The sequence below is a fragment of the Ciconia boyciana genome, chromosome 4 (genome assembly GCF_034638445.1).
Source record: "Ciconia boyciana chromosome 4, ASM3463844v1, whole genome shotgun sequence".
Taxonomy (NCBI): Eukaryota; Metazoa; Chordata; class Aves; order Ciconiiformes; family Ciconiidae; genus Ciconia; species Ciconia boyciana.
Genome location: NC_132937.1, coordinates 22510573 through 22523681, shown reverse-complemented (window position 1 = coordinate 22523681; position 13109 = coordinate 22510573). Strand labels below are relative to the sequence as shown.

At 43.4% G+C, this 13109-nt stretch overlaps 1 protein-coding gene across 1 annotated transcript in view; it reads left to right on the top strand.

Moving 5' to 3' along the window:
* Nucleotides 1–9871, top strand: part of DCAF12 (DDB1 and CUL4 associated factor 12) — a 30070-nt gene extending 20199 nt beyond the window's left edge. The window contains exons 8-9 of the mRNA XM_072861020.1: nucleotides 2023–2207; nucleotides 2993–9871. Coding sequence (XP_072717121.1) covers nucleotides 2023–2207; nucleotides 2993–3151 — 344 coding nt within the window. The 3' untranslated portion in view covers nucleotides 3152–9871. The remainder of the gene's footprint in view (nucleotides 1–2022; nucleotides 2208–2992) is intronic.
* The last annotated feature ends 3238 nt before the right edge of the window (nucleotides 9872–13109 follow it).

Here is a 13109-nt window from a genome sequence, read left to right as displayed (position 1 = left end):
ACCTGTTTCTGTTAAGTAAGTGTTCTGCTGGGTTGCTTGTCAAGAGCACTTTCAAGGGAAAAATAAGAGGAGGTCCCCTCTTGTGCCTTTCTCCTCTTATGCAAGTGACTGCTCTTGCTGATTGCAGAGGGCTTAAAGCTTTCTGCATGTATTTGCCAGAGCCAGGCCCTTGTAATGGGGGGTGGGGAGAAGATGTCTCCAACTTGCTCAGATGCATTTGTAGTTCTCTGAATTAAAGTGGTGATTCTTACACAAATCTGGTAAATCTAATTCAGGAGGTGTGAGACTTGCACAGTGGTTTCCCACCTATTAAGCCTGCAGCCAAGACTTCACCTCAGATCTGGAGCATGACAATGTGGCCTTGCCTGTTCTAAGTGTGTGTCACAGGTGCTGGTGGCTGTGGATGTAACAGCAGGTTGCGGAGGCAGAAGGATGAGGATGTGTTTCTAGCTAGGACTCTGTACAAAGGGGAAGAGGAAGCTCCCTGGCTGCATCCACACCACTTGGACATCTGCTGTCATGTGTCCTGCTGGGTGTGTTCCAATATGTTACAAGTTTTGTGACGTTCAGTCCCACTTGGTACGGTGACAGCACGTGGATGTAGCTGCCGTAACCCACTTCTTTTCCCTTCTGTTTGAATGCTTGTTTAGGCTGTAATTCAGTGGTACTTTAAAGAGGGTTTAAAAAGCCCTAGAGTTTATAACCTGGCATCATATTGTGCAGGAAGGAAAAGGATAGATGTGGCAGGGTTTGATCTGTGTAGAAGAGTTGTTTGGGGTAGAGTGCTTACACAGAAAAAGCCTTTTGCACAACAAGTAGAGGTGAGATGACAGGACGTTTTGCAAATTGCAAATTCCTACATACAGAATCTCCCAAAGACTGTTTCAAGGGATCCTTGTTTAGCTGAGGCTTCAGATTTAGATTTTTGTGAAAACAAAATATACTCCTTTTATTCAATCTAATAGCATAACTGAATTGTGCTAGAATGTTTTGTTTGGACTGGAAACATGCTGTAGCTTCCATGTGCTGGTGTAACATGGTGTTGCTTAGGTTGTGGGATTCCTAGTCTGTTTTAATTGCTGGGTGAAGTGCTAAAAGTGCCAGCTACAAAGAGTGTGCTTGCGTGAGAATACTTGAGTGGAGATAGCTTCAGAATTATTTAAGAGCCTGACCTATCTTAGCAGCAAAGTGACTAGTGATTATTATGGCTATACTTGCTTACAGCTAGCCTGTTGATCAGCAAAATGCACTTGGTGGCACCTGGGACAGTAATTTTTATCGCATGGTCACTTATCGCAGCTTGGCAGGTAGCTAGATAGGGTGTGAGCTCATGGAGGAAACCAGTGTGACATTCTTTCCTCTGTCTGCTGCCGTGTACTCGCTCATGGTGTGTTCACTCAGAGGCTCGTGGCAGACAGAACAAAGCTGCTCTTGGTCCTAAATGGCTTATGATCTTTGCTTGTAGAATCATTAAGGTTGGAAAAGACCTTTAGGATCATCTAGTCCAACCGTCAACCCAACACGTCCATGCCTACTAAACCATGTCCTGAAGTGCCACATCTACACATTTTTTGAACTCCTCCAGGGATGGTGACTCCACCACCTCTCTGGGCAGCCTGTTCCAATGCTTGATAACCCTTTCAGTAAAGAAATTTTTCCTAATATCCAACCTAAACCTCCCCTGACGCAACTTGAGGCCATTTCCTCTCATCCTGAAGTTCCTCTCATCCTGCCTTATCTGGCAGAGCTGGGGCCTACTGAGAATGAAGCTTCTTACTGTGCACCATCAGTGCAGCTGATGGCCTCAGAGGAGAAGGGAAGTAGTATATGTAGTGGAAGCTGCTGTTTCAATAGCATCAATGGGATTTATCTGCACTGCTCCATAGCAGTAGGGAAACTTATGTATTGTGGAGAATACTAGTAGGTAGTTCCTCTGAAAGAAAATATCAGATACGAAGCCGCAGCACTGCAGAGCCAAAGCATCCATCTTCCTTACTGCATTGTGTGTCCCTTCTCTGACAGGTATTCGATCTGTGAGCTTCTACGAGCACATCATCACAGTGGGAACTGGGCAAGGTTCCTTATTGTTTTATGATATCAGAGCCCAGAGGTTCCTGGATGAAAAGCCCCCACATGCCTGCTATGGACAGAAGCAGAAATTAGGAGGAAGTGAAATTTTGAAGTTGACTACTGGGAAAGGCTGGCTGGTGAGTAGCTTCTAGCTGTAGGCAACCCTTTACACAGGAGCACTGTAGAGCTTGAGAACGGGTTCTTTTTGTAGCAATGGGAGCTATTTTATGAAATACGTCCTAGCAAAACAGTGATCATGTAACCGATAACTGTAATCATGAAAAGCAAGAAGTGCTGCAGAATTGCTTTCTACAAAAGCTTTATGAAAGAGTATTGAATGGTTGGATGCTTGAGTGTAAGGTATACTGACTGCTTTTCTTATGCCCTGATTCATAAATGAACTAGATTTTATATCTTGAATTTTGAACATAATCTAACTTCCAGTTTTCAGAACCTCAAATGCAAAATACATTGTCTTCCTTCAAAAACATACTACTCTAATGTGGTACTTAAAGTAAGAGAGATTTAATTTAGTTGTGTGCAATTTTAGAAACTGTGGCTTCCTGAGGTAATGCCATGGCAGGCACTTGAGTTCAATTTCCTGTAAGTTGTTATAAAGCAATTAATGGCTTTGTCTAACTTCTCTCAATTATCTTTTGTATTATTGTGATGTAACTTTAAAAACTAATGGAACTTGATATCCTCCCTGCCCTTCACCTTCCCCCCCTCCAATGTTTGGCCCAAATGTCCTCAGATAAAGCTTCAGGACAACTCTGGTATCTTCAAGTTGACCCGTCTGAAGCTTCAGGGAGTATTAACAGAAAAGATCCCTTTTTAGGCTCTGGAAGCTACCTTCTGCTTTTGTGAAACAAGGTTTTGGGTTTGTTTGGCGACAATAACAATCTAAACTTTCCTTTAACAGAATCATGATGAAACCTGGAGGAATTATTTTTCTGACATAAATTTCTTCCCAAATGCTGTTTACACCCACTGCTACGACTCGTCTGGAACGAAACTCTTTGTGGCAGGAGGCCCCCTTCCATCAGGACTTCATGGGAATTACGCTGGTCTCTGGAGCTAATGATAACTCTTTATAAATGCTGATCTTTACACAGATGTCCACTTTTCTTTTCCTTTTTTTAACAACAGAATTGTGTGATGTCATTGATTTCTGATTTAAATGCAAGTTATTTTTTGGCAGAGTTTTCTGTTGGTCTCCAAGAGTTTTGTACATCTTTTTGAACCAGTTTTTTGCTTTAACCTCCTTGATCCTTTATATGAAGGGTTTTTGAAATCCCTTTTTATTGTATTTCCTCCAAATGACTCTTCCCCCACACTTAGGCTATCTTGGCCATGTGCCCCCTCCCCTACTTTGCTGCGAGGTAGGATTCCTTTCTTATAGAGTGGTTGCTCCTGGGCTTTCTGTGAAAGTCTAGGGGCTGCGTGTGTGCAGGTACTTTGTGTCAGTTACATTATCTGGAGCGAGGACTACTTGTAATTAAAAAATATTAAAAATATTTATAAGAGATAAGCTACTACTTTATCTGCAGAGCCTGGCCCTGGCCTGGGTTGATCTTATTTTTTAAAAGTACAAGTCTAATGACACTGTTTATACGTAGAGGAATATGGTAATTTTAAGCTGTACTCATTGGAGCCCAGGGATGGATTCCCCAGGGGTATTGCCCATCGAGCCCAAACTGCAGAAGTGCAGGAGTTGTCAAAAGTGCATTTGTATTTGAATTGTAGTTTTCAGCAGTGCCAGGAGCAAAAATTGATCTTCTGTTCCTTCTCTGCCTGTCCCAGGTATCAGCTTGCACAGCTGGAGTTTGCATAGGCTGTTCTGCAGCGTGGCTGTTGCAGGGTGACATTACAATGAGGGCCTGCAGAGGTGGTGAGACAAAATGGGGGCTATGGACATGAGTGTTCTTGTCATTCAAAATGACCTAAATCTGTCCATATTCCAGATGAGCCAAGGTTCCTGACTATGCTGCTGCGGTAGCTCATGCGTCTTTCATAAATTGCCTAAAACCCAGGACCTTTTTCGTCCCAGGTTGTGGAAACTTTTCTCATTTTAGCTGTTCTGGTTGGCCATCTCCTGTAATAACCCAGTGGAATAAATAAACTGGTTTTTTTCTCCAAGGTTAAAAAGTGCATCTCAGACTTCACTAACGCAAGCTAGAAGCTTTCCATTTAGCAAGGTAACACTGTTAGCTCATGTTGCGCAAGCATCTGCTGTCATCCTGCTTGCTATAGGAGAGGCTCAGTCTTTCCCCAAATCCCCTCCTGCCTTCTGCATTCTAACTCCCTCGAACTTCATGTGGGACTGGGCGGGGAGAATAGGTCTGATGCCCTTTAGGTCCAGCTCTGAAGTGTGAGCATTCCAGGGTGATGGTCTTACCTAATACTCAACTAAAATGCAGGACTCCAGGGTGCTCCTTCTAGCCTTTTGGCAGGCACCAAACTCTCAGCTTGTTACTGATGCCTGTGTCCTCTGCTGGGATGAACGCCCTTCCCTTGCCCCTGTCACCGGTGGAGCAGACTGTGCCTGTACCTCACTGCTTTGGTGCCAAATGGGCAGTTGGTTGAAGCTGACAAGAAAGACAAGGCTGGGACATGCTCTGTTCTCCAGTCTCCGATGGTGATCACAGTCTTGACTGCAGAGTAGCTGTAGTCCCTTACACAGTTCCTGCCAGACTGCCTAAAGGTAGTCTGCATGTGTCCTTGTGGTCTTTGTACTCAGTATCTACATCAGTAACGCCAAGCAGGGAGCCTCAGACTTAATTTCTAGTTGGTGGTGGAGACTTGGATGGAAATCTTGCAAGGAATGCAGTTCCGTCCCATCCGGGTGGAAATCCTGGCAAGAGAAGAGCTCTCCCAGATATGCACCTGTCCCAGAAGTACAATTTACTCACACTGAGCACTGACGGGTGCTTCACAAACAGATCTTCTTGCGGTATTTCGTAATTCTGCTTCCCTTGTGGGTTGGTTGCTTAAATTGAATCTGTTCACAGCGCTGCGTGTGTGGCTATTCAGGCTTTTCTCTGAAAAGGAGCAAATTATATACCATAGGGTAGCAACGGAGCTCTCAAATTTTATTTAGAGTTGTTAATTGTTTTTTAAAGATGTCATAATAGTGCCTGTGGTGTTCTGTGATGGCAACATACTGCTTTGGTTATTTTAGGGCTTTTGAAAAGTGGAAGTATAGAGAGAAAAACAAGTCTTGATGAAGTATGGCAGATACGTATTTCTAGGATTACTCCTCCAGCTGCTGTGTAAGATCACTCTGTCACAGGGAACATGTTCTGGTTAGTTATTTTGTTTGGGCTTAGTTTGAGGTGCTGCTTTTTTTTTTTTTAAAGAAACTAGACACTTAAGTCTACTTGAGTGTCCTCCAGTTCTGCTGAAACAACAGTTACTAGTTTGGCACTGGTGACACTAAGTGCCTAAGGAAAACTCCTGCTCTGGAAATACTAGCCCTGATGTTGATGTATTAATTGAAGCATATTCCAGGTTTGGGTGAGGGGGCAAAAAGGGTATTTGTATGGACTGAGCTTCAGCCTCCAAAAACAGAGGGTGGTCTTTCTGCAGAGTCTCTAGGTTACTGAAGAGGCTCCCCTGGAAAGTGTCCCTCTGCTGACTCTGATCTCCCCGAGTACCTCAATGTGTGGTCCTAAAGCCTGGTAGTGTGAGTGCCCTTTTCCTCCTTTGTTTTTTGTATAGGAGGCTTTGGACAATGCTCAGAAGAATCTGGACAATGATGTAAAATTCTTCAAGTCTCATACGCTTCTGTGTATTCTGCTTTCAGAGTGCTTTCTTGCAAAGATAACTTCTCATGGGGAGGGAGCCATTCTTGTTGCTGTATGAAAATCCGCCCAAAAAACTGGAAACAAACTAGATAGTGCTGCAAGCATGCAAACACATTGGGCCAGAGAGAACTTAATTTCTAGCCTGTTTCAGTGGTTTTAAATGCTTGTAGTGATACAGACGTTAAGTTTCAGAATATTTTGTGGTTAGTTATATGTCACTTTTGGGCCAGTCAGTGTTAGAAACTGAGGCAGAGAAAGGTGATGATATGCCAACTGTCCAAAGATGAGTGATAGGAGAAAAAGCCAGGTTTTCTTACTTGATTTTATTTTGTTGCCCTATTGGGTTAGATATCAGAACTGAAATCCAGGATCATGGTGAGAAATGCAGTGGCTTCCCACTGAAGTGCAGGGAATCTCTGGGCTCTGCATGGAGGTCAGTTGTGTGCACCCCGTTGTTCAAATGGCAGGTGCAGCCCTGCAATGGATGGAGTTCAGTCTGGTGACTGTGCTTCAGTAGCTTCTTGAACGGCTCACTGTGCTCTGCTGAGACCCAGTGGCATGCACGTTTTCAGGCTGTCTTATCTTTTCCAATATTTCTTAATGATTTCCCTCCTTTGCTCTTTCCTGCCCTCCTGAATGGTCTGTTTGGGGTTGCCTCCTCCACCCCAAATCACCACAGTCTTTACTGTAGCAATATTATACTTGCAGAGGTGACCTCTGTTGAGCAGAAATGGGCTTGCTGGCATTTTGTCAAGCCATGCTTGAGGCCTTCAATTTGCTTTATTTTAAACTGGGTAGACCTTTGAGGCTGGCTCAGACTGTAGAACTGGGCAGTTGCCCTTGTACATGTTTGACGGAGGGAATTACACAGTAACAGTCTGTTCCTTGGGGGAAAAAGACTCTGGTTTATCTTGCATTAGGCACTTGAAGGAGAGAAAAGAACTTTAATCATAACAGACCTTCAGACTTTCTTCCTGCTGTTGACTTTTCAGTCATGTGGGATCTTTTGTGCTGTGCTGGGTGTAGGAAGCAGTTAATTTTACCACTCAGCTCTTTGCAGTAGACTACCATGTTAATTTGGGCATCTTTTGGTATTACATTTTCAGTATTCATAATCAGATGTAATCAAACCAGTGACTTAAATATGGGTTCGGTAATACCCAGCTTTTAAGTACTGGGTAGCAACCCCTCAGTAACAGTTGGATGTTATGTGATGGACATTCCTAAGGAAGCAAAAGATACTTCGCAGTGTTGGCTTGAGCATAGCAATGAGGGTGGTGCTCACCCTCTTCACCAAACACCTTGCTGCTAGTAATTACTCCAGCTTTCTCCCTTGTACAGTCAAGTCAGCCAGGGAGAATTGCTAGTGTTCTCCTCCAGTGCTTTCTGGGATTGCAGTAAAGAAGTGAGTCCATTAGTTTGGTTCCCTCATCAGTGCTGCTGGTGTGAGTCCAAGGTGAGTAAATTACCAAAGAATAGTTAATAGGTGTTTGTTCCTAGTCTCAGTTGTTCATTTTTCACATACATCCCTTTTTGAGATTCATTGCAAGAGTGCCCAGTGATCTTACTGGACTTAGTCTGTCCACAAAGGTTACATTCATGTTGTGGGTGACTCTTGTGATTCCCTTAATGAGGGGGACTCCTGAGCTTCATTATGGAGATACATTTGCTGCCTCCATTTCAAGTCTTTGGCAGCTTTTTGTATCTTAAGGATTAAGATACTTCTGTATCAGTTATTCTTCTCCAGAATTTCATCCTCTTCCTGCACCTGAGCACTTGCTTTGTATATAGCTTGCAGCTGCAGAGTTAACAGATTAAAGTTACGATTTGGCTATATTGAGTGGTGGTTTGGTATCTTAATTTCTGCTCCTCAGCTGAGAGGCACTTACCGACCTTGTGAACTAATGTCCCTCACCTGGTGCAGATGTGAAATAAAGCAGGCTTGCCTAGACCCTTCATGGAGGTCACCTGTCTTGTTTGTTTGCAAGAAACCAAGAACAGATGGGATGGCAGTTGCTGTATCTTGGCAAAGCAGCAGCATCTTTGAGCAGCCAGGTGGGAGCTCTGAGATCTGTTTGTGGTGGCCTGATACCCTTATTTTCCATAAACCCACTTTTCCAAGGTGTCTGAGAGGTTCTTAATTAGCTTCTGTCGCAATTGCTGCTATGACTAAATTACTGAACTGGGGTACAGCTCGTTCCTGGGAACACTGCTGCAGAGCTGTGTGTGATGCAAGCAGAGCTGATCCTCTGGCCAGGCTGTGCTGAGTCCTGGACTCCTGTGCTAGCCAGGCACATGCTCTCTAGTTTAAAGCCAAGTGAAAATCCCCGTGTGCACCGCTGGCCATCCCGCAGCCAGAGGCCATGGTGTGGAGTGTTGCAGTGCCTTCAGCAACTTACTTGAAAGTCTCTGAAGCACGGACACCAGGAAATTGTCCATGTTGCAGACAAGGGAGCATGGAAAGGAGAATACAGCCACATCTCGTCTGAAGGGATCTCCTGTGTATGCTCTCCCTTCCCTCTTCAAGTGGGCACTTTGGTGTGTGGTGAGGATGGGCGAGGGGGCACAAGAGAAAAGGTGAAAGCCCAACAGTGTTTAGTATTGCTCTTGGGGCTCCTGAGGAATTTAAAAACGTAGAGGGGATACTTATTGATTACTCAGAAGGTACTTGTGAAAGGGCTTAATCAGAAACATTTTCAGAGAGATCAAGTAGATATCCCTGTCATTCTTGTTTCTCCATGTTAATTTTCAAGGATTTAAATTAGGAAGTATCTTTTTGCTTGTGATGCTGGGTTTCTTTATCAAAACCATGTGGTACTTGGCTAATTAAAAGAATGCTCTTGACAGAAAGGAATCTTCCCAATTAAAAAATCAAGTGCCATTTTCTAACAGCCTTTCCCTCTGGTATCCTGCTGGGAGCAGTATGGTCTAAGAAAGTGCACGTGGATCTAAAACAGGGTGCCAGGGTTGGCAGAGTTGAGAAGATGTGGGCTGCCTGACCATTTCTGTACCCAAAAAACCACCAAGTAAAACACTTGATTGTATACAAATTCTGGACATTAGACTGAAACTGAGAGGGTGTGTAAAAACCCTTGTGACTTAACGTGATGTTTCTATAGTCCTAGATGTTGATTCTTTGACCTCAACAAAAACCTAGGAGTCAATGTTATTTTCTTACTGCTTTTCTAGATTCCCTTATTAAAAGGGGAAATTCAGGTGCTGAATCTTAAAATCTCATTAAACTTGTACTTTTTATTTGCCCCTTCACCTGGTATCCTTTCCTTTTCAAGGCCTCCCACAGTCTCAGGGTATATAAATCACTATGACTCATCCAAATAATACCGAAATGGACCAACCAGAGGTTAATGTGCCTTCCTCTTCTGGTACCTTGATCTTTGTAAAGTTATCTCACAAACTTGTCACTGTCTTAGGGCTGGGTACATGCATTGTGTTTTTCTAAGACATACATGTTGAAGTTGCAACAGGTTTGTACTGTTACTCATGACTTGTTCCATTTGTTTTAGGATGTGGTGTAGACACAAATCAATGCACTGGTTTGTCTTGGGTTCAGTCCTACCTGTGACATCTATCAGTGCTTGCTTGTATGTTAATGTGTACGCAAATGCTGGATCTTCCCCATTGCCTATGATGTACTTGTATATGATGCACAAACTACACAATGTGTTTTAAAGTGTATGGTGATCACAACTTGTTGCCTGAGGGTAAGATGTCCTACAGTGAACTGGTTTTAATGTTTTTTTTCCAAATATATTTAATAAGATCCAGAGCCTGGGGGGGGCGGCGGAATCAGAACTTGCTGATACTTGCTGGCTTTTGTTCTGAATCCAGAGTCTGATGTTTGTTAACAACGCGTGCAGTTCCACCCATTTAACAGAACCTTTCTCAGCTTGCTGTATCTGTCGTGAGCTATGTCAGAAACAGCACTGGATCCTGAACTATCACAGAAGCTGTCAAGTAAAGTAGTAACAACTCTCTTCAAATGTTACAGTGCACATTTTTAACTGTAAGGTAAAACTGTTCAAAATTATTGATGCAGCTTGCAAATGGAACAGTGGGAAGTTGCATATAGTATGCAAAACCAGCCTGTCTGCACACGGGGCTTAGTGTTCAGAGTTACCTTGTAAATTGTTTCTCTGCTCTGAAAAGTGATTGTTTTGTTTTGTTTTTGTTCCCCCAATACAAAGACATTACACGTTTGGCTTTTTCTGAATTGGCAAAGGATATCTTTGTTCTTAAACTCAAACTCAATCTGGAATTTGGGCTGGGTTTCTGCCTCTTACGCAGATAGCAGAGGATGGTGTGATTGATACAAGATGTCCCTTCCCAGCTGTAAGGTTAATTTGATCGTAAGAGCATGGAAACAGGAACACTTCTTCACTTGCTGTGGCCTTCAATGGGCATGCATATCCATAATTAACCAAAGTACAGTACTGCATTCTGTTGATCCATGAGGCTACCTTTGTTTTTAGAATCGGCATGATTAGTCATCAGTGTATTGACATTAATACATGGTCAAGGAGCTCTAATGTATGTGTATTTCCTGTGCTAACTCTGTTATCTCTGTACCCCAGTGCAGACTTAATCTGGAGTTCTCTTTTTAGTTCTTGCTAACTTCAGAGTTTCTTCAAATCCAGTAAGATCCTGTTTTTATCACAGTCACTTTCCAGAGTAGAACAGATTGGTTTAACTTTGTTTTGTAATCTTTAGCACCTTCCTCTTCTCCCACTTCTTCCTAGTTCACCTTTAGCAATCAGTTCAAAGTTGCTTGCCTAGTCTGAAAAATACCAAGTGATAATAAAAAGAAAACCTGTAGCCCACTGTAGAAAGATCACTGTGCTTTTACTATAAACTTCAGTGGCTGGCTGCCTGTCTCAGAAGTGGAGACTCCACTCCTGCACAGCCTACAGAAGCTGAAATTCTCTCGCATCCACATTGTACAGTGGATTTCAGCAGATCACGAAGTGGACGTGCCCTGCATCTGCACCCAGTATGTGTGTTGAACTGATCAGTGGTGGTTTAGTCAACCAGAGAACTGGTGTCTTTGGCTGCTACTCAATGTCATAACTGAAGATTTCATTGAGGGCAAAAACAGGAGGGTGCATCACTGACTTTCTGATGACTTGATCCCATTTAAGGGCTTTCTCCACAGATTTTTTTTGTCTTTTGCATATTTGGTGGATTCTGAAAAAAGTGTGATGTAGTCGTGCTCTGAGCAAAACTAACCCTGTGCTCAAAAGTTATTGTAATGAGCTTTGGCCAGCAGTAATGCCAAAGGCTGGCTACACTCAGAGATGAGCGGGTAATGGAGCATATGAGCAATGGAAACCTTGAGGGTTTGCTCCATCATGCCTTATGCTTATGCAACTGCAGATTAGTTGCTCTCAGAGCTTGCGAAACTCTTGGTCATCCCTCTTCAGATGAGATATGAAGATGGCATGGGGAAGAACCAGTTTCCTCAGCGGTCACTCACTCTTCCCCCTCATCACTCAAGGTTACCAATGCACTTGTCTCTGTTTTCGTGATCGACTATGATTAGTGTGCTTTACAGCTGCCACCAGCCACCTCCACGTGCTTCCTGCCGGGATGATGGAGTGAAAGGGCCTTGTCTGCAGCTCCCTCCACCTGGTTGGTTGTTGAACTGGCATGAGCTGTACGTGCAGGGGTGTAACAGGCCATCTGGGATTTACAGCTTCAGTTGGCTGCTCTGGGATTCTGTCACAGTGCAGGTGTGATTGTGGGACCATTACGAAAAGGTCTGGATAAGTAACTTCTAATGGGCTCTGTCACTCTTGTTGAAAATGCTGTGTCTCCATTCTCAGCCTCTCATCCCAGCCTTGCTCTCGTCTTGCCACCGTCTGCCCCTTGGGACTTGAGCAAGTTCCCTGTTCTCTCTCGGCTTACTAGTTCAGGTACCAGTTCCGCAAAGCCCAGGGGCACCTGTTTAAGCCCTACTGCAGTTTACTGGCTTAGGCCATAGCTTGCAGAATTGGGGCCTTGCTCACAGCCTCCCTATTCATTAGACTCAGCCCTGGATATCTCCCTGGACTGGTATCCCCCTTTCATTCCTGCTCTGTGAAGGAGTTGATTCCTGTACTGCTGGCTATTTTAATTTGGTGGCTTTTATTTTTCTTGTTGTTTGTTCTGGGGTTCACTGCATATGTATGAAATCCTACTGACTTTCTCAGCTCTGCTGAATGTGGTACAGGGGCCCACCCTGTGAGGCATAAGAATTATTTGTCTATTTCCAAGGTGCACAGAAACAAGGATCTCTTACACAAACAAGTTTCAGGGAGGAAAAGCAGCTGCATACACACAAGTGGAAAGGTATCTCTGGATAGAATAGGTGAGGGAGCAGTTTAAGAATTTTAAATAGAAGAACAGTAACTGAGTTTTTTGGTTTCTTTTTTAAAAATTGCTTTAACAGGAGGTTTGTCTGTGTTCTAATCCACAGAAAGTTGCAATGTAAACTGGGGTTTTCTGTTCATCAGTGCAAAATGTGCCTCTCAACTATAATGCAAAAGTCAGTCTCTGTCTCTCTGTTTGCAACGGAAGAAGTTTAACTGAAGACTGATTTAATGTGTTTCTTGCTCTTATGTGTAATCATCCACACAACAGTCCTTGCTGGTCTTTCCCAAGCACCATACAGCACTATCCCTACTTAAAAGCAAAACAGGGATTGCATTGAGCAGTGGAACCTGCTGAACTTCCTTGGTTTGAGAGAGACACTGGAGAGAAGAGTCCAGGCTCCATGTGTTTTAAATACAACTTTAAACCAATGCAACTACTCTCTCAGATCAGCACCGCTTCCTACCTTTCCATCCATTTTGATGGGAATTTAAAAGTAAACCCAGCAATATGCGATCCAGTTGACGTGCTTGCAGGTGGAACATGGGGTTTTTGAAATTTGAGGATTGAGGTTTGTCTTGTGGAAGAACTCTGTGTGGGTGCAGGAGCTTGGATCTTGGATTACAGCTCTTCTGCCAGCTTGCTAAATGCAATCAAGTACTTTGGACTCTTCTGAAGAAGACTATGGTAGAAGAGCTATGAAGGTATAGGCTGGAACTGATCATTTTAGGTCATCTGTATGTTGCTTGACTACATGGACAATGTAACAGTGATTTTTACAGATTGCTTCCCATGTGTCACTCATAAATAACTCTTAATTTGCCGTCTGGAGGAAAACTGTTAACAGATACATTTCCAGATCGAATT